The sequence below is a fragment of the Petaurus breviceps genome, unplaced genomic scaffold (genome assembly GCF_028583685.1).
Source record: "Petaurus breviceps papuanus isolate PSGF00001 unplaced genomic scaffold, PetGlider_PUasm1.0 37, whole genome shotgun sequence".
Classification (NCBI taxonomy): Eukaryota; Metazoa; Chordata; class Mammalia; order Diprotodontia; family Petauridae; genus Petaurus; species Petaurus breviceps.
The window spans coordinates 17,677,356-17,699,202 of record NW_027186296.1 but is presented as its reverse complement, the minus strand read 5'-3'; the positions used below and the strand labels follow the sequence as shown (position 1 = coordinate 17,699,202).

The 21,847-nt window shown below is 35.5% G+C and overlaps 1 protein-coding gene across 2 annotated transcripts in view; it reads left to right on the top strand.

Annotated features, from left to right (window-relative positions):
* The window catches only part of COPS2 (COP9 signalosome subunit 2), a 58,933-nt gene that overhangs the window by 22,096 nt on the left and 14,990 nt on the right, over window positions 1–21,847 (top strand). The window contains exons 2-6 of one of the 2 annotated variants that reach the window (XM_069098015.1): window positions 10,633–10,746; window positions 12,163–12,240; window positions 14,889–15,014; window positions 19,329–19,418; window positions 19,525–19,602. In XM_069098015.1, the coding sequence (XP_068954116.1) occupies window positions 10,633–10,746; window positions 12,163–12,240; window positions 14,889–15,014; window positions 19,329–19,418; window positions 19,525–19,602 (486 nt within the window). Of the gene's footprint in view, window positions 1–10,632; window positions 10,747–12,162; window positions 12,241–14,888; window positions 15,015–19,307; window positions 19,419–19,524; window positions 19,603–21,847 lie in introns of both variants that reach the window. The other variant, XM_069098014.1, reaches the window with a different exon arrangement.

The following is a 21,847-nucleotide window of genomic DNA, read 5'->3' as shown; positions in this document are numbered from 1 at the left end:
TGAAAATGTCCTATTATTCTACTTATTAAGTGAAAAATCTACTGATTATTTAGCATTCCCTTTCTTTAAAGAGTTCTGGTATAGCATACCACACTTTCTGTGTCTGAAACAATTTTAGATTTTATTCCAAGAATCTAAATCTGTATATGCTATTATACTTAAAATGTAGAAGTTTGTTCCTTTGTATGCTTAGGTATGGTGCTATCAGGGCTATGAACTTAAACAATATCTTCTGCATGTGACATTTTCTCCAAATTGAAACATACCACTTATTCACTTTGTTTTTTGAGTTTAGCAAACATTCACTAAGTGGTTATTATAGGCAATGCACTATAATAGCCACTGAAAATACAAAGATGAAGTATGGTTCTCGCCCTTAAGGAGCTTAGAGTCTAATAAAAAGGGGTACATGGGTGATCCCTGACTTATAAATATTTGACTTAAAAATCGCACATAAACACACCCATCTAACAACAGCTTGACATTTTTTCCTTCCCACTTTAATATTTTCTTCCTAGTTTGCCATTCCCCACTTGAAACACACAATTCCAATCATCTCTTCTCAGACCCTCCACTCAGCTACATTTCAGAATTGTCAGTGTGGTTGTTACACAAAGGGATTAGTATCTTCAAAGCCCCTTCTATATTCTGGGAGCTACAGCTATTCCTCCTCTACTATAGCAGTCACTTAAACCCAGGGCTTCTTACCCAGTATCTGTGGATAGATTTAGGGATAGAGGTTTGTGAGTTTGGATGGGGGAAAAAAAATTACATCTTTATTTTCATTAACCTTTGTTTCCCTATGTAATTATCTCCATTGTATTTTAGACATTTAAAACATAGGAAGGAATTTATAGGCTTCAAGTCCTTATTGCCAGAAGGGCTTGACACAGAAGGTTAAGTACCTCTGCACTGATCCCATTAATTAGACACACTGAGATCAGTGACTTTAAAGACCCCTGCCTCTTTAGCCCTCTCTAAACATTTAAGCACCTATTTCCTGTAAGTTACTAACATACCTCCCTACCCCTGCTCCCTATAACCAGTTGCCATAATTAACACCATCACCCAGAACCACCAGGGGAATGGATCTAATCCCTACTGGGTGAATGGGAAGGAAAAAGGAAACTATTAAGCACCAACTATGTGCCAGGCACTGTATTAAGTGCTTAATAAATATCTCATTTGATCCTCTTAACCTTGGAAGATAGGTGCTTTAATACCCATTTTACATTTGAATAAACTGAGGCAGACAAGTTAAGTGACTTGACCTGGAACCAGCTAGTTAAGTATCTGAGATTGGATTTAACTTAGGTCTTCCTGACTCTAGATACTGTGCTCTATCCATTGCACCAGTGGTATCAAATTCAAATAGAAACAGAGTGACTAAACATTAAGAATCCCTTTGGGCCATTTAGAAAACCACATACTAACATGTCTTTATTTTGTTAAATGTTTCATATTTATCATATGTATCATATTTCATATTATCCATAAAAGGTTACATATTAATCTGGTTGAAACCCTGCATGTTTGACACTTCTGCACTGTATCACCTTGCTGGGTGCATATTACAGAGCATTTTACTACAATTACTGCATACTACTACAAGGAGTAGTGTTCCAGGCATTACCAATCAGAATTAGGAATACATTTTCTTGGGGCAGTCCTGGGACAGAATTTGGAACTCAAAACTTTTATGCTTTCTTAGGGGTGGCAGGTGGCACAGTGAATAGAGCACCGGCCCTGGAGTCAGAAGGACCCATGTTCAAATCCGGCCTCAGACACTTAAGCCGTGTGACCTTGGGCAAGTCACAACCCCAATTGCCCTGTCTTCCCTCCTCCAAAAGGCCAAAAAAAAAAGGAATACTTTTTCTCATCAGTATGAGTTCTTAATAAAGATCACAATCCATCCATACCTTTTCATCCTATGTGATTCTTGACTTTATCTCATAAACCTTCCCAGCATGCTAGAGATCTTTAAGGTCTTAACATCTTGTGGGACTAGTGCTGGGCTCACCCCTTCGCTCCTTTTATGTAACTAACACATTTCCTTTTCCAGTCATTTATTTTACACTATTTCTTGCACAAAAGTCGCCATTGAAAATATGTTGGAACCAGCACACCTAAAAGTGAATTTTGGGGGTGGGGGACAGGCTAAGAGTTGAGGAAAGGCCTCATATGGGAAATAGAATTCTAGCAGAACTTTGAAGGAAACAAGTAAATGCTTAAAGGTAGAGGCTATGGAGATGTGGTCATATCAGGCCTCCATAGGCAACATATGGAAACATAGAAATAGAAGGTAGAATGTCATATACAAAAACTAGTAAGTGACTGATTTGGCTGAAGCAGAACTTGTGTGAAGGAGAGTAACATGTATTAAGACTGAGGCAGTAGCGGCCATTGGAGCCACTATAATTTTTTGAGGTTTGTGAAGTGTGATTAGACCCGTGCTTAAACCATATTGTTTTTCATCTTTGTATTTTTAGTGGCTAACATAGTGCATTGCCTAGAGTGGTCATTTAATGAATGTTTGCTGAACTCAAATAACAGACTTTGTCAGTTGTGTGGAAGCCAGATTGAAGAGAGGAGAGATTCAAATCAAGAAGATCAGTTAGGCTATTGTAATATAATGGTTATATGCTAAGCAGCATACTGGCTACTGGAGAAAAGAGAAAAAATTTAGATAAAACATTATATTCTCCTGGTGCCTACAGAGTCGTGATTAGATCAGACAACACATGCTCATTATACACTACATTACATGAGAAGTGCATAACCTGTGGCTTAGAGCCCCTAAAGACCCTGGACTCACATGGGCTAGTTCAGGTCTTGGGGTCTGACACAGAGGGTCATTTTTTTCTTTTTGGCTAATTGTCTCCATCTGAAGTTAATATATGAAAATCTCCAAACTGAAACTTGGCTATAACTCGTCAGTGTTTTCCCAATGTGGATGACTAGATCCCTAATTCTCTCAAGACCAATTGGTGTACAGTATGAATATCTGGTATAAGACATCCTTTTTTCCCCCCAACCCTTAGTGTAACATGTTCAGGACTCTTGGAAGCTTTCCTTTTCTTCCTCCCTACCCCCTAAGCCCCTCCAGCTGTCGCAACTATACCTTCCTCAACCTGGAACATTTTGTCTGTTCTCTCTCGTTTAGCATCTGCGCTTCCTCTTTTGTATTACATTTATCTGCATATAATTTACATTCTCTAGTACAGGGGTTAACCTTTTTTGGTGTCATGGATGCCTTTCCATCTGGCAACATTCATAGAACCCTCTTCCCTCCCTGCCACCCCCTCCCCATGTTTTTAAATGAAAATAATATGCATAGGATTACCAAGAAAACAAATTATATAAAGTTATCAATTTTTTTTTCCAAAAAAAGTTCTCAGACACCAGGTTAAGAATTTCTTCTGTAGTAAATGTAAGTAAAGAGGATTTTGATATTTCTTTTGAGATACTGATTCCCAGAATCCACGGCCATAACAATCTCTAGTTCCCAGGCTCATGACTTGTAAACAGTCCTACTTGTAACCGTGTGGTGAAATATGGGGGTGACATAATGTAGTATTTACTATGCTTGCGCTCAAAGACGATATTGCTAAAGTTAACCCGTGAGCTTAATGTTGGCAAGATACCTTCTTTGTCTGTTGCCCTCTAAAGCAAGTGTGTACTGGTCAGTAAGTGGGGATTTGAGTAATGTGTAGAGGAATGTTTATCTGCATCAACAAGCCCCTCTTGGGGCTTAGGGGACCTGTAAGAGTTGTGACTCCTACTATATTCTCACCTGCCCCTGTGAGAAGAGTGATTAGGGAAGCTGTAGGAGTTGGTACTCCTGTTATCAGCAACTCCTTGTGAGAAGACTAGACTAGAATAAAATAAATTTATTTAACCCCTTTATATGACTCTGTCCCTGTCTTCCTGACTGCCCAGATCAAGAGTGAACCTGTACTAGAACACCTAATACCTAGTATAGTTGGTGTTAACCTGGGTGTTGTCCGTGAAACAGTAGAACAGCACGTTTTTTTTCTTTTTGGAGGGCAGATGGGGTTAAGTGACTTTCCCAAGGCCAGTTTTGCGTTAAGTGTCTGAGCTCAGGTCTTCCTGACTCCAGGCCAGTGCCCTGTTCACCGCGCCGCCGCCTCCAGCCTTAGCATCTCTGATACGCCACTGTGTCCTTTGTAGATATCTAGTAATGATGATTGGGGAGTCAGCTCATTGATGAACTTGCACGCCAGTATACGGTTGTACTTCCTGGCTTTACTTGGCTATGACTGTTTACTAGAACTTCATTATGTATAATGTTGTCCTGTATGGTATAAAAGGAAAATACCTCACTTTCCTACAATTTTAACGTCCAGATACAAACTTGATTGAAATTTCAATTAGCTTTTCAAAATTTTCTTGAATGAGCCTTGAAATGAGCTCAAAATTTAAAGGTTATTATTCATCTTGCGTGAGATTATGCACTAAGCCAGCTCTGTCTCAAACCTGAAATATAGTTTAATTAGAGTTTTGGGAGAGTAATAATGCACAAAGTTCTCTAGATACAATTTAAATATGTCTTTAAAAAATTATATTGTTAGACTTTTACAAAGTAGATCATAGCTTAAATTCACTACAGGAATGTGCTATTTAAAAGATTCTCTCGTGGCTAGGTGGCACAGTGAACAGAGTGCTGGCCCTGGAGTCAAGAGGACCTGAGTTCAAATTCGGCCTCAGACACTTAACACTTAATAGCCATGTGACCTTGGCAAGTCACTTAACCCCAATTGCCCTCAAAAAAACGATTGTCTCTAGGGAAATTCTTGTGAAAAGTGAATAAATCTTTTGTCAAATAAATTATACCTGGGGGCCGTTAGGTGGCCCTGGAGTCAGAAGGACCTGGGATCAGATGCAGCCTCAGACACTTAACACAAAAACTAGCCGTATGACCTTGGGCAAGTCACTTAACCCCAATTGCCCTCCAAAAAAGCAAAAAAAAAAAAAAAAAGAGGTGTAGTAACAAACTATACTTTAGGAAAAAAAATAATAGCCCATCTCTTTTTATAAAATTAGATTTTTATATTCAGTAGGTAATTTACAAGAGGAGCACTAGTGTGTATACCACATGAGACCTAGATCTGCCATCAATCAGTGTGTTACTATTATGTTTTGTTTAAGGGGAAACTTCCTTAGGGGGATCAGAAATGTACTTTCTGTGTAGGTGTGAAAACCTTTCCCACTTATTGGTCCTAACAGGTAACAGCAAAAGCAAAATAATATGTTTGCTTTGTAATAGACTAAAGTAAGACATTAATTAAAAGCAGTGGGAAAATATTTTTTAAATTTTATTTTAAGTAATGGGGTAGTTGTGAGTTAAAAGATGATAGCAACTTAAAAATTAGGCCAAGTGATGTGGCTCTTTTTCAGTAAGGAGAGGTTTAAACTTTTGATTTCATTGATTTAGGGAATTCCTGGGGGAGGAAATTCCCTTTATTAGGGAGTTACAGGTTTGCATCTTCCCTGCAATTTATGGTCTTGAAAAATTGCCTAGAACACTTAAGAGGTTGTGACTTGTCCTAGGTCACAGAGCCACTGTGTGTCAGAGGTAGGATTGAACCAAAGTTTTCCTGTCTCAGAAACTGGCTCTACCCACAGTTTTGCTGGAGTTTTGTTTATTGAGACTTTTTAATTTGCCAGAAGTTATAAATACAGCAGATATAAAAAGGAAAAGCCACAATTGAAAATCCTGTAACATAATGAAAATAGCACTGGTTTTGAAGTCATTGCACTTGAGTTCCAATCCTGGTTCTGCTATTTATTGTACCTATATGCTCTGACCTTAGACAAGTTGTATAACTTAACTGAGCCTCAGTTTCTTCAACTATAAAATGAGGGGCTAGTTCATAAAATAGACTAGATGGTCTCAAGATTCCTTCCAGCTCTTGAATCCTTTAGTCCCTCTGACTACTAGTCAAAGAATAGAATATAAACAAAGTAAGAGAAACAACCACCATGAATTACTCCTTTTCAGTAATTCTTTATAGGGGTAACAGAATTTAGATTTGGCAAAAATCTTGGAGAAAATCCAGTCTGACCCTCTGGATTTATAGCTGAGGCAACTAAGGCTGGAAGAGGAAAAGTTCAGTCACAAATGGAAAGTAGCAGAGCCAGAGTTTGAACCCAAATCTTCCAGTTTGATTCAGTGTATCTTTCTACTTTACAACTTTCAGAAGCAACTGTCGGCATTAACATCTTGAAATACAAATGTAACTAACTGTGTATATAATTTTTAATGCCTGTCATGAAGCCTGGCCTTTACCCCTACTCTGGAAATAATATTGGTAATTTAATGTTTATAGCAATGTGAATGGATAGATTATTAAGCCCCTATATAAGGAAGTAGTAGAGTGGATTTTTATTTTGAGATCATTGCTATTTCAGGTCCTTAATGGCCTTTGAGAAGTTATGAAGAATATTTCCCAGTATGATTATTGTTCTTTTATGTTTTGTCTCTGCTGACAGAATGTATCCTCCTTGAGAGTAGGGATCATCCACTTTTTGCATTTGTATCCCCCAGTGCATAGTATAATGCTTAGTAGTTGTTTAATAAATGTGTATTGATTGATTATTTTATATATGATTCATATACCCTTCATGATGACAACTTAATTTATAAAATGGTGGTGAAAACATTGCTCCTATATTAAAAAACCCATTTCAGAACCAAACCCATTTCAATCATTCAACAGGTTTGTATTGAGCAACTCCTAGGTGGCCCTGCAGTAGGTACATTGAGGGATATGGAAAGTACAAGACAGGGTACTTGCTTTAAAGGAGCTTATAGCTTTTAAAATTTACTTTCTTTGTTAGTTATTAGGGAACCCACATCTAATTATATCACAGCAAAATAGAATAAACATTCTTCTATGATGCTCATGATCATCTATGGTTAGATGTCACATTAGGGCACTCATTACAGTAGCTGATACTGGAATAACCTTTTCAGGTTAGACCATGTGTGGAACCTCCCCCTCAAAAGAAGTAATAACCATACTGGCGGGGTTGGTGGTGATGGTCCCTCTTTTTAGAAGAGGACCAATGGCATCATGATAGGAGCACTTGCACACGAATTGGGTTTTAAGTGAGGCAGAGTTAACACAGAATTGTCAGCTTCTCTCTTCCAGAATCATCCAGCTCTCTCACGAGGTCACCTCCCAACAGGAATCAGTACCAGCTACCTACTGTTTAAGGAAAGAATTTAACACTGATTTGTAGTAAAGAAAACATTTGAGCCTTTGATTAAAATTTGCTACATTGGGGCAGCTAGAACTGAACTGGCCCTGGAGTCAGGAGGACTTGAGTTCAAATCCGACCTCAGACACTTAATACAAAAACTAGCTGTGTGACCTTGGGCAAGTCACTTAACCCCAATTGCCCCTCCCAAAAAAAGGCAAAAAAAAATTTTTTTACTACATTAACTTCATTATACTCTAATCTATGCTTAATTGTTCTCTTTACAATCGTGTAGAACATTATAGAGTTTGACCGTATTGCTATTTATTGACTAAAGATGTATTATATTCTAGTTTCTACACCCTTGCTTTGGGGTGCTTTTTCCTTATTTTGCTATTAACTTATCCTTTGTCTTCTGACATCTTGCCTGTGACCTTGTAGCTGAGAAGGAAATTTTCATCTTATTTTTTATAAAGCAGTATTTTTTTTTTGTTATTTTATCCCAAACTATATGTATTTTCCATTTATTAGATTAAGGGCAGCTGTACAATAGAGTGGATAGAGCACTAGAGCTGGAGTTAAGGAGACCTGACTTCAAATCCTGCCTCAGACTCTATCTGTGTGATTCTGGGCAAATCATATGTTTCATTATGTATAAAATGAAGATGATAATAGCATCTCCTTCCTCAATAATATGTGAAGTGCTTTGCAAACCTTAAAGTGCTATAAAAATCATAACTATTATTATTACATTTCTTGTAATGGTTTTCAAATATTAGTGCCATTTTAATACCTCAGAGGTGCTGCCGTGTCTGGTAGAATAATAAATTGGAAAACTTTAGTTTTCAGAATCCAATTTTTGTAAATTTTCTGCTTGATCATAAACAGTTAGCTATATCCCTATTATTTTCTTCTTGATTACCCAGTTTTTTCCCCCCAGAAGCTAAAATTTACATAATGGCAGTGACCACTAAGAAGTGTGTCCTAGAAATATTTAGTTCTCATAGGATGATATAAACATAATTGGTTATATTTATTTTTATTTTGAACTTCTTGGCTTTGATTCAAAGCTGGTTAGCCTTTCTGTTAAACCATGTTCAGCAAGTAAGATATAAAGGAAATTGTTTAAAAGTTCCTGTTTAATGTTGTAATTATACAACATTATACAAGCAGCCCCAAAATTAGAAACAAATGGTGCCTCAAACATTCATTTTTAAGTGAGCTGTTTGTATCTCACAGCACCTTTTGAAATAGAAACATAGTTTTAAATGATGTTTAGTTTCAATAATCCTGTCCACAAAAACCTAAATTTATTTAACCTGCATTATACTAATGCTGCCATATTACCTGAACTCAATTTCTTATCTTGTTTCTGTTAGCAAATGTTTTGAGTTTCAGCTTGGGGGAAAGAAATGAACCTACTATGTGCCAGGCACTGTGCTAAGCGCTTTACAAATATTGCTTCATTTGATCCTCACAACAACCTTGCAAGGTTGATGGGATCTTAGCTATGCACAAGGACTCCAAGCTCCAGGCCACAATAATGGCTCCAGTTGCCTAGGTTAAGGGTTAAGTATGATTCCTTGGAGAGGAGGAAAAGACTGCTCTAAGAAACAAGAGCTAGAGATTAGTGAATGACTCCAAAACTTTCTAAGTCATAGTTTTGCTGGGTTGAGAAGAGAAAAGTGGATAGGTAAAAGGAATAGGCATTTATTGAATGCCTCCCAAATGTCAGGCACTGTACTAAGCACTTAATATCTATCTCATTTGATCTTCACAACAGTCCTCTGAGGTAAGGGCTATTATAATCCCCATTTTATAGCTGAAAAAACTGATGCAAACAGGTTAAATGGCCATCACACTGCTAGTGTCTGAGGGTAGATTTGAACTCAGGTCTTCCTGACGGCAAGCCCAGCACTCTATCCTCCACCTACCACTTAGCCCCCTCTGTTAGGCCTGGCTAGCCCCTAATGCTAGTTGCTGTTACTGGAGGAAGAAGGAGAAGCATGGGTCCCAGTATAGTATCCAGCTGGCTTTTTTCTTTCACATCTCTTTGACAGTTTTTCCCCCTTGCTATTAGGTGAGGTGGGAACAAAAGAAAACTGGAGTTTGTGGGAGGAAGGCAAAATTGTTGTAAGGTGACTTGCCAGTCCAGGCAGCTAAGAAGGGTAGCAGAGGTTTGGTCAGCTTCAGGAGATAAAAGGAAAGTGAATTCTGTTTGTCACTGGAGAGTATGGAGTTTGTTTGAACGGCTGCCCTGGTGCTGTTCTGTAAAAGTGAGTGAGACTGCCTGTTCTTCCCATACACACAGGTCTACAAAATTTTTATTTCAGTATCCAGGCTTGAGAGTTGAAAAGTAGTAAATAAGAGAAAAACACTGGAAGATTGGAGCTAAGATAATAAATTTATTGCTCATTTCCTAAAAACTTCATATTTTTCCCCCATTTTACTTCTGGGCTTTCTTTCAAACTATAGAAAATACTCTTTTTCTCTGAAGAAGGAAAAAGTCTTTGTAGGTATAGTCTGCTGTCCAAGTAATTCACGGGATATTTAAGATTTACATTTCTTTTGGGGCCTTTATATTTGCATAAACCTGCATCTTTTAGCAACTAATTTTAATTCCTTCCCCCCATTTTTCTAGAAAGTTTATTATAGTTTATTATATTTAAGTTTCTTCAAAACCCATGCCTTGTTTTCTCTCCTCCCTTTTTACTTTGGCATCCCCCTATAATATAGCACAGATTATATTCATAGTAAATATATATATATCGAAGTGAACCAAACTCTAGCTTATTGTAATCAAAAATTACCTGTATAATACTTATATTTGCTGTGGGCCTCCAAAACTTTCTACCAGTATGAAATTTTAGAGGGAAGAAACTGAGAATGGAACTTTTTTTCCATTTAAGTTTTTTTGTCTTAACTAAGTTGTCATAGACAACTTTAGAGTTTGTATTTTTTAGGAGTTTTTAAAAATTTATTTTTACTTTTCAACATTTACTTCATAAGATTTTGAGTTCTAAATTTTCTCCCCTTCCCTCCTCTCCCATCTCTCCAAGATGACATGCAATCTGATATATATACATTCTTGTTAAACATATATTTACATTAGTCATGTTGTAAAAAGATTAGAACCAATGGGGATGAATCACAAGAAAAAAGAAGCCAAAAAAAAGCAAATAGTATGCTTCAGTTTGCATTCAGACTCAAAATAGTTCTTTTTTTACATGTGTATAGCATTTTCTATCATGAGTCTTTTGGAGTTGTCTTAGATTCAGGAGTTTTTTAAGTCTACTTACACTGGATATCAGTCAGTAGATTACTTATACTTAATTTTAAATTAGAATTCAAGGCAAATTTTTGCTAGTATCTTGATTTTCTGTGTTCATTTTTCTTTCTCAAATATAGGAATACTCTGAAGATAGTAACTCTGAACCAAATGTGGATTTGGAAAACCAGTACTACAATTCCAAAGCATTGAAGGAAGATGACCCAAAAGCAGCATTAAGCAGTTTCCAAAAGGTACTTACTTTTTAAAACTTCATTTATTAGTTTATTTGTGAATATATGCATATATGTATATAATTTATGTAGAACAAATGAGACTATTTCTTACATATATACAAATATCTTTAAAACAGATATTATTCTGTAGTCACAATAAAACTGCTAACATAAATTTGCATTCTACTTAGCAAAAAATTAATAAGTACTATCTATCTCATTCTTTGTTAATTATGAAATAGCTTCCTACTGAATCTATTTAAGGCGAGCATCCTAAAATACTGAGAATCTTTGAGCAATATCCATGTTTTCCTCTTTGCAGAATTAGTCATATAGAAATCTTTAGACTTCATAGTCATAGATTTAGAACTGGAAGATTCCTCAGAGGCTAGATAGTCCAAATCTCCATTTTAAAGTTGAGGAAACTGAGACACAAGGAGTTTTAATGAGCTGCCCAAAGTCACACAGCTAGTGTCATAAGTGAGATTTAGGAGAGCAGTCCCCTGACTCTTTCAGCTATACTCCGTTCTACTCTTTATATAATTTTAATTTATCATAGACTGGGTCATAAATATCTTAATTTAGCCCTGCAAGGGACCTTAGTGATCATGTAGGCCAAATTCTTGATGGATTTCAGGAAGTCCATGACTTTGGATAGGAGTGTGGGGGGAGTGTAGCAGGGGTTATCTTTATTTTCAGTCAGCTGATAACTGTGAACTACTGTCTGAAATTAAGCATTTCCTGTAATTGTGAATTTTTTTTTTGACGGGGGAAAGGCAAGGCAATTGGGGTTCAGTGACTTCTCCAAGGTCAAATAGCTAGTGTGTCGAATATCTGAGGCTGATTTGAACCCAGGTCCTCCTGACTCCAGGATGGTTGCTCTATTCACTGCACCACCTAGCTGCCCCAATTGTGAATTTCTCAAAAATATTCTGAGGAGGGATTCATAGACTTTACTGGACTGCTAGAGGGCTTTATGACACAAAAAAAGATTAAGAACTCTGATCTAAAACAATCATCTCACTTTTAGAGGACCCTAAATTACTTGACCAAGGTCACAAGACAAGCTCCAGAGCCAGAATTTGCACCTGGGTCCTCTGCATTCAAATCCAGTGCTCTTTCTAGTACATTAAATTACATCATATAGGCACAGTTTTAGGTATTCCATTTGGAGAATTCATGTAAATACTTTTTCAGAGTTAGTACAGTAGTAGACTATCTTTCTTTGCTTTTTCCTGAAGGAATTTTAAAGCAAATTCATTTTTGCTTCCATATTTCTAACAGGTCTTTTATATTGTTTTGTGTTTGGATTATTTGTTTAAAATATCCCTAGGGTAAAAACAATGGAATTCCTATGTGAGTGATTTCATATCCTAAATGTTGCCATGATATATAGTATATTAATGGATTGAGGAAAATGTCTTTCTTTTTCAGGTTTTGGAACTTGAAGGTGAAAAAGGAGAATGGGGATTTAAAGCACTGAAACAGATGATTAAAATAAACTTCAAGTTGGTAAGAATTATTGGGAAACATACAAATAATTATATTGTACAGGTAAAATTTAATTGTAACTTGCCATTTCTTACAGGTTAGCATTACAAGGTAACACTATGTTACAAGACAATGATGCTTTAAGTTTACAAAGAACTTTCCTAAAAACAGCCTTGTGAGATTGAGAATTCAATCATCATTCTCAATTTACAGATGAATAAACTGAGAATGTGACTCATAACTTATTTGCTCATGGTCATATGGCTTTTAAGTATCAAAGCCAGAATCAAGATGTAATCATCTCATGTCAAGTCCAGTGCTCTTTCTATGCAATACACACTTTGAAGTTCTATATAAATAAGATGTTTCCATACTACTACTGCTTTACTGCTTACTAGTGTGATTACAGTAAATCAGTGAAATCCTGCATGACACACATTCACAAATATCTGTCAGTTAAAGGATCATAACAGACCTGGAAAGATGAACTCAAGAGATCATCCAGTCCAGAGATTACCTTTTTTTTAACCAGGGGGTAGGGTGTGAATACATACACAAACATACACACAAAAAAAAACATAAACAAAATATACACATATGATATATATGTAACAGGTGCATTATGTATAAACATGTACATTATACACACTGTATATCTGTATCTATATCTATATACACAGTAGATAGATAGATATACCGAGGAAGAGAAATGAATATGTGCTATGCATTATCTAACCTCATATCATAATCTAGATAATAAGCATTATTTTATCCACTTGGTTTTTTCCTACATATACAGTCTTTTGATTGGGTTTGTATCCTGTTTAGGCACTTGATACAACTAACATGATATCCATAAACAGAAACACCTAGACGATTTCACCATCAGTAGCAGGAGGTTCTTAACTTGGGATCTGGTCTATGTGTTTCATCTTTTTAAAAAATATTGTGATAATTGAATTTCAATATAACTAGTTTATAACCCATGCATTTTACTTTTTGCATTTAAAAACATTTTGAGAACAGGTCCATAGGCTCCACCCAACTTCGGGGGCACATCACACAAGAAAAGTTAAGAACCCTTATTCTATAGAGAATCCGTCTTCACCTCAGACAGTGCTTTAGATCTCTTCTACAAAAATGAAAATCACCTTTAGCTGGCATTTATCTTCCTATTTTATACCTGACCTGGTTTTAATAATCATAGTGCTGTAAAGGAGCTCTGTTATATCTTTCAGGGATTCTTGCAGGATTTTGATGTGTACATAGGAAATAACTTTTTGAAAGAGAAGTCAGGGAAGTTAATATCATTAGTTAATCTCACTTCTGATTAAGAGAAAATTTAATGGCATTTTTTTTTTCAGAAATTTGATATTGATTTGGTTTAACTGACTATAAAGAAATTTATCATTCAGAGATCTTTAGAATGGATAATACCTAAATGAACTTTACATTTGAGAAGGACAGAAAGCATAATATCTTGTTTATATACTTGCTCTTAGATGAGGTGTGTAAGGTAGAGCCCAAGAAAAATAAAGAGTCCTAGAACTACAAAGGGAAAATGGGGCTAGATAGCAAGAACTAACTTTATAAGTTGTCTGCATTGTATAATTTGAGGGGTTCATGGAAGAGTTCTCCTTTGCTGGAAAGACCTACCCACCAAAAAACTTACCAAAAATCTAAAGATTAATTTCTTTAGATATTAAAGGCATTTAATTCTTTGAAGAATCATGTAGAGACTAGACCTATGAATTTATTGGTATAGGAAACCCCACGTAAGGAAACTCTCTTTACCAATGCAGGTTGGCACCATCTCTGCAAATTATAGTCTTAGAGATTTGTTCAGAGCATTGAGAAGTTGTGATTCAGCCAAAGTTACACAAGCAGCATGTATTAGAGGCAGGACTTGAACCCAGGTCTTCTTACTGAGGCCATCTCTCTCTCTCTCTCTATTGTGCCATGCTACTTTTCAGAGCCATGAAGTACAATGCAAATAGTTCTGGGTGGTATACTCTCTGAAGACTAATTAGCTATTATCAAACAAGCATCAAGTAAGATTAAAACTTTTTAGGGCATTGAAACTGATGTGTGAGGTTCAAGGCATCTTTAGTTCTTGTACTTTGTGGTTTTCATGAGGGTGGTACAAGTTTGTAGGTAAAAGCTATTGTCGGTGTTTAGAGGGAAAATTCATAGCTATTAATGAAAAACTTCTTCCCCATGTTAAATGTATAGTGTCAAAATCTCCCTGATAATTAGGATATTTTAAGAAATTGGTCTTCTACAAAGTATTGTGAGAGACATTAATTAAGAACTTTTGTTCCAAACTTTTAAGACCATTGCTTTGAATTTTGAGGGTTCTTTTTGTTATGTATTCCTGTTGTAGTAGAAATATAAAAGTTTTAAAGAATAGAATCTAAGATTTAGAATACTATCAAGTTTTTCACCACCATTTTTATTTTGGAGTCTAGTCACATTTAACTTGGATTTAGTGACCTAAGTATGTTGTTTCAAATTTACTTTTATAATATCCTTAACTGTGCATTTCTCTAAAATATTTGTGACTTTTAACTATGTAATTACTTAAACTCTTGTGTTTTAATTAGTAAAATGCATCTAATAAGATTATCCAGAGTATTTTAAAACAAGATCTTGTGTCTTTTTCTTCACAGACAAATTATCCAGAAATGATGAATAGATATAAACAACTATTGACCTACATTCGGAGTGCAGTCACAAGGAATTATTCCGAAAAGTCTATTAACTCTATTCTTGATTATATCTCTACTTCCAAACAGGTTAGCTTCAGTTTTTTCCATCTCGGTACTCACCTACATTTCTGTTGTTTCCAGTGACTTCGCACATTTTTAAAAAAATCTATACCTAGAGATATCACTGAACAATTATATTCATTAATTAAATTCAGCAAACATTTTTTTAAGCATCACTGTGTGCAAGGGCATTATACTAGGTTCTTTGGGAGATACAAAGATCAAATGAGACACCAACCCCTTTCTTAGGGAGTTTATAATCTAGTAGAGGGATATCAGTCAGCAGATTAATGGCCCACTTTGTGGTAGGCACTTGTGATACAAAAACAAAAAGGACATTGTTTTCCCTCAAGGGGCTTACATTTTGTTGAGACAATAATAATAAACAAAACGTATAGTTATATACAAAATAAATCCAAGACATGGCAAAAAGTGAATAAATACAAGGATGTAACACACAGCAGTAATTCAGAGGGATCAGGCATAGTGCTTGGTGAAGGCCAGTAGGGGAATGCCATCCTTTGGGTTGAAAGCATCTTGGAGGAAATGGCTTTCTAGTTGAGTTTTTAAAGACCTTTCTCTTTTAGAGAATAATAATTTTAACAAAGGCAGGGAAAAAAGAAAGCATAGGTAGTGTACAGAGGAAAGAAGAGTGTCAAATTTAGCTGGAGTATGGTATATGTGGAGAGTAATTTTTGTAGTTCTTCAGTAGTTTCAGTTGTGTTTGACTCTCCATGACCTAACTAACATCTGGAGGAAAGTCAGGCAAGTTCTTGTGTAGGAGGTTAACATCTGAACCATGCTTTAAGGGAGCACAGGAGTTCCCAGCAATAGAGGTAAAAAGGGAAGTTCACTTCAGTCTTGGGGATCAGTGCGTATACAGATGCATGGGTGGGAGGTAGAATGTTAGGTATGGAGAACAGATAGCAGGACAATCTAAATAGAAAAGGATGTACGTGGAGTGAGTAATATAAAATAAAACTCAGCAGTAGATTGGGGCCAGATTTTGGATGAAGGGATTTTATAATTTAGTTTATAAGCAATAGAGAGCCACCAGTGATTTTTGAGGAAAGGGAGTTACTTTGTCAGATCTGTGTTTTAGGAATATCAATTTGACAGCTTTATGAAGGACAAATTAGAGAAGAGAAAGAAAGCAAGGAAACCAGTAAGAATGCTGTTGCCATAGTCTAGCCGAGAGGTGACAACAATCCACACTAGGAAGTGGCTAGGTGAATGCAAAGAAGTTACTGTATACAAAAGAGTTGACATAAAAATAAATCTATTAAGAAAGAAAAGGAAGGGGTGGCCAGGTGGCTTAGTGAGTAAAAGCACTGGCCCCAGTGTCAGGATGACCTGGGATCAAATCCGGGCTCAGATACTTAGCACCACACCCATAAATAATTGGCCATGTAACCTTAAACAAGTTACTGAACCCCAGTTGCTTTAAAAAAAAAAAAAGAAAAGGAGGGACTGTTTAAGTAGAACAATGTAGTTGCATAGGAAATTCACCAGGCAAAAGATTGTAGAAGATGGAAGCAAGGTTAAATAACAGAAGATAAATAGAAATCATGGAATGGCCCTGTAAGGGTCATATCAGTAATTCTCAACCTCAGAATATACTGGATCTGGTGATGACTAAGAAGGGAAACAAGGATTGAGAAAAAAAGTATTGGAGGGAAGGGGATCAAAGGAAGGGATAGAACCATTATTTTGGCTGAATGGCACAGTGGCAATAGATGAAAGAAATCAGGACTTCTCTTTTCTCTGTCCAAAATAATTTTTTTTTTAATTTATTTTACTTTATTTTATTTATTTTATTTTATTAGAAAGGACAACACAAAAATTGATAATATGGAGGCAAAATCCAAAATAAGTAGGTAGATAATAAAAGGGTACCTAACTACCTTTGATGAATTCAAGTTATTTGGCCCAAATGAGCCACCTCTCAGGGGCCAGAAAAGTGACAAATACTAAGCCACTATCAGTGGGTTTTGCAGGACTAGAGAAGATCAAATGTATTTAGTTTTCAAAAGTGAAGAATGGTATTTTGCAAGAATAAGCCCTATCAGCTAGATTTCAGTTCCTAGCTGTACTCTAAAATGTTGAGATAGTTTACCATGTTAAAAATGAAATAGGGAATCACCATAAACTGGCAGAATTTCATCAAGACCAGGTCATGACAGACTAACCTCATTTCCTTTTTGACTAGGTCAAAGGAATGTTGTCGTGGTGTCCTTGTGGACTAGATGGAGTGATGTGGCCTAGACTAGTAAAATTGTATGGATATAGAACTGGTAAAATGACTGGATTTTAAAAGTAGTCATTCGTGATTTGATATCAACTTGGAGAGAAATCTTAAATAGAATTTCCCAGGGATTTGCTCTTGGTCTTTTGCTGTTTAACATTTCCAGTGAAATAGTAGATATAGATACGTTTGTAAAATTTCCAGATGACATAGCCAGAAGGGATAACTAACAAATTGAATTTCAGAATAAGGCTCTAAAAAGATCTTGTTAGGTCAGGACAATTGATAGTAAAGTTTAATGTAAAACCATATCTCTCCTTCCAAAGAGATCTAATTCCAAATCTAGTTTAAACTGCTCATTTTACAGTTAAGGAAACTGAGGTCCAAAAAGGTTCCTTAAACTTGCTTCAGAAAATCAGTTTTGCCATATGGTTCAGATATAGTTCATTTGAGAGAGATCTGAGGATTTTGGTGTACTACACATTCATAATGAGAGAACAGTGCTACCTAACTGCCAGGAAAGTTAATGCAGTAATACCCAGAATAAGGGAAGTGATAGTGGTCACGTTGTATTTTTTTTCTGATCAGATGACATCTGGAGTATTATGTTCAGTTTTGGATGCTATTTTAAAATTGAAGTGAGTTTAGAGAATGGTGATCAAGATGGTGAGTAGCCTTGAGACCCTGCCATATATGAAGATGAATTGAAGGAATTGGGAATATGATAATGTTAAACTTAAGGAAGCAACAGGTTAGGGGAGACATGATATCACTGTTCAGATATTTGAAGAACATTCGTGTTAAAGAGGGATTAGAATCATTTCTGCTTGACCCCAGTGGTCAGAACTAGGACCAAAGAAAGGATAGATTTGCAAATGGGCAGATGAAGAGTTAACAATAAGGAGACACTTGCTGACAAGTAAAATGTTTGAAAAGTAGAATGAATTGGTTTTGGTAGGTGGGGGTTCTCCTTATTAGTGGTCTTTAAGGAGAGTTTGGATTAGCTTGTTGGGAATGTTGAGGGACTTTTTGTTGAGGTTTGGTTAGGCCTTTGAAATACCTTCCATATCTGACATTCTGTCAGTTTGGATTTGATGTTTGGTTCTTGTTACAATTTCAGGTTAGTGAGGCTTTTTTTTTTTTTTAGTCTAAGCAAAATAGCCTTAAATTTTAATCAGTTTGCTCTTTTATTTATTTTGTGTTACAATAAATCTATTTATATACTCATTTTTGGGTAGAGAAATAATTGACTTTGAAAGGTGAAAAAATGTGTTTATTCACTATGTGCATTGTTACATTTTGGGTTGTGATGCTATAGTTGGCAGAAGGCACATACATACATACATATACAATTTAGTGGCATTTCAAGCCTTTCTACCTTTTATAACCGGACTTCTTAGAATTTTAATGATTCAAATCTGACCAGACGTGAAATGCAGGCACACATGCAATAGCCATAATGCTTTCTTCTGACATGGAAACAGCTGGTCCCTTTGGGGGGCAGGGGGTAGGGAATCAATCAAATTGATAATTTAACAGACGTCCCCCTTGCCAATGCTTCTACTTCTCCATTTAGTAGAGAGCTCTCTGAAGCTTTATTGCCATATTACCTTTTTCAGTCCCTCTGTCATTGACTATTTTTGTATAGGATGGCTATCTCATTTTTCTTACCTTTTACCTGGCGAGTAAAATATATGTGATGGGGATAGAAGATGAACATTATTAACAGAATAAAACCTGTAGTGTTTCTTAATACTGTAGTTTAGCTCACAGTTACATTATAAGTGAAATAAGCTTTTTATGGATTGCCCTAGCGACCTAAGTATCTTTCGTGACTAATAAATACTTTTCAAATTGTAGGCAGCCCACTTTAATAGAATGATGTCATAAAATATAATTAAGTCACAAGTGGGAGGCTGCTTGCACATAAATTTCATTAGTTTTTACTGTATATAAGCAGGCATTCAATAAGATACAGAATACTGTATCTTTTGTGTATTAAAAATTCAAACATGCACTTTTAGTTTGTTCAGATTAACTATTAACAGGTATAAATTTGCTGTTTACAATTATAGAATTCTGATTTTTTATGTCAGATGGATTTACTGCAGGAATTCTATGAAACGACACTGGAAGCTCTGAAAGACGCTAAGAATGATAGGCTGTGGTTTAAGACAAACACAAAGGTAATATTTAAAGTTAATTGTTTTGGCATTGTATGTGCTAAAGATGCAAACCTCTCATTTCAAAATTTACAAATTAAATGGTTTTAAAGACTTTGCTTTCTTACAGCTTGGAAAATTATATCTAGAACGAGAAGAATATGGAAAACTTCAAAAAATTTTGCGCCAGTTGCATCAGTCATGCCAGGTAGCATCCATCATTTTCTCTTTCCATATATACAAATATATATTTATTAAAAAAATTGAATAAGTACAAGAAATACCTGCATTTCCAAGAATAAAAACAATTATGCACAGGTTAAAAATCTTGTATATTGCTAAGTTTCCTAAAAGAAATATAAATTTTAAAAATACGTCTTTCCACCTTGGAAAAAAAGGAAAGATCAAATCTATGCCATAGTTTCTTATATGTCACCGAAAACAGGGTACTTAGAAGTTGAGTTATAAATTGTTAGTTTTAATTGTCTACATAGTATTAATGCTTATTTAATCTCATATAAATGTAAACTCCAATGAAACTACTTGGATATGAGTATTTGGAATTCAGATCTGTAAGATTGCATAAGGCAGAAGTCATAGATATCCCCATTATATCTTAGCATTCCTAACTTAATCCATGTTAACCATAGATCTCAATTTAAGAACCTTCTGATTAAAAGGAGAATTTTTCATTGCTTTGTAATATGACAATAAATTTTTGCAAAGTTAAAATGGCTAAACCTCGCACAGTGAAGAGATAAATTCGGAGGGCTGATGATAAAACATGCCAGACATAGACATTATATGGATTTTTTTTTTTGTTTGATTGTACCAATTTGTTACAGAGGGTTCTATTTCAGACCAGGGGAAGGAAAGTCAAAAGCAAATAATAATGATACTAAAAAACATTAAAAAATATTTTTAGGGGTGGCTAGGTGGCACAGTGAATAGAGCATGGGCCCTAGAGTCAAGAGGACCTGAATTCAAATCCGGCCTCAGACACTTAATTCTTACTAGCCATGTAATGTTGGGCAAGTCACTTAAGCCCAATTGCCATACCTTCCCCCTCCAAAAAAGCAAAAAAAAATTTTTTTTAACAGAAAATATTTGTAAATTAAAAGCGTAAGTTGTGCATAACCTCAGGTTTTTTTCCTTTAATTTGTTAAGCCAAAATACAAATTCTAGTTGAGAGTAGAATCTGTTTCAGAACTCAAAAAATTTTCTCCATCTGTTCCTCTTAGTTGTCAAATATTTGTTTGGTTAGAGTTTTTATCAAAGATACCTTATTACACACTTCAAAAGCTCTTCTAGGGACTTCCAGTATTTTCCGAGAAGAAGAAAAACTTATTAGGAGAAAAAAAGAATGGGTAGCTCTTCTTTCCTAAAAGTAAAGTCAGTTAGACCACACTTGGAAAATTATTGGGTAAGCCCACCATCTATCATTTTTTTCACTGTTTTTCATAACGTCACAAAAATTATTTAATTTACTTCTAGGCTATTCAGTGTTTTTCATGATAAATTTTAGTCTGGCCTTCATCAGAAAGGATATTTGTTCCAATGTGAAAGTGAAATTGAAATAGTAGAGAGGTCACCATAGACGTGGAGAGAGGGGAGTGTGTAGATCTGCTTACAGGAAATGTCTTATTAAATACTTAAAGGGAACAAAAGCTACAAAATAAAGTCTTGTAAATGCGCCTTTGGGGAAATTTTAGCATTTATTTCAAGACATGTAAACAAGAACAAGTCTTTTGTGTATTGCAAATACCATCCTAACATTTGATACTGTTTTGTGATTATGTTGTGGAAGCAATTGGGTCAACCTGAATGTGCACATATCTTTTACACTTCGTTTATTAGACTCACATGGTGGTTCAGCTGACAGGTTTAGGCCAGATCTCTTTAAAAAGTCTTTTAGATAGAGGCTAAAGATGCTAAAATAAAATATAAACATTGATTTTTGAGTATCTGCTCGTAAATACTCTTTTTATTGATGTGTTTTACATACATTATTTTGAAAAATATAGCTTCAAGATACAAAAGCACAATCTAAATAGTCTTTCCCTACATGTAATTCTTTATGTTGGCCAAGGAACTCCTTTGCAACTATAGTAGAGGAGTTCCTTCTCAGCAGGTAACTAGAAGCTGACAGTTGCACCGGTTCCCTTCTTTACACTTGACCAGTGGCAATAAAGAGGGTGAAATAATATGTTTTCCAAATCATCATATTCTAAATTAGCATTTGCAGCATATTCCTTGCAAATGTAATGTTATAAATGGAGAGTTATGTTCCACGACTAGTTTAAAATTTCTTAATTTAATCCATAGATAGTAATGTACTGTATTTCTGCTAAATTATGGGTTAAAAAAGGCTTTTATGGTCTAGTTGGGGAAGCTAAATTCACCTAAAACAGGTTCAGAAGGGAAATAAGTTCTGAGCTTCAAATTACAGACTT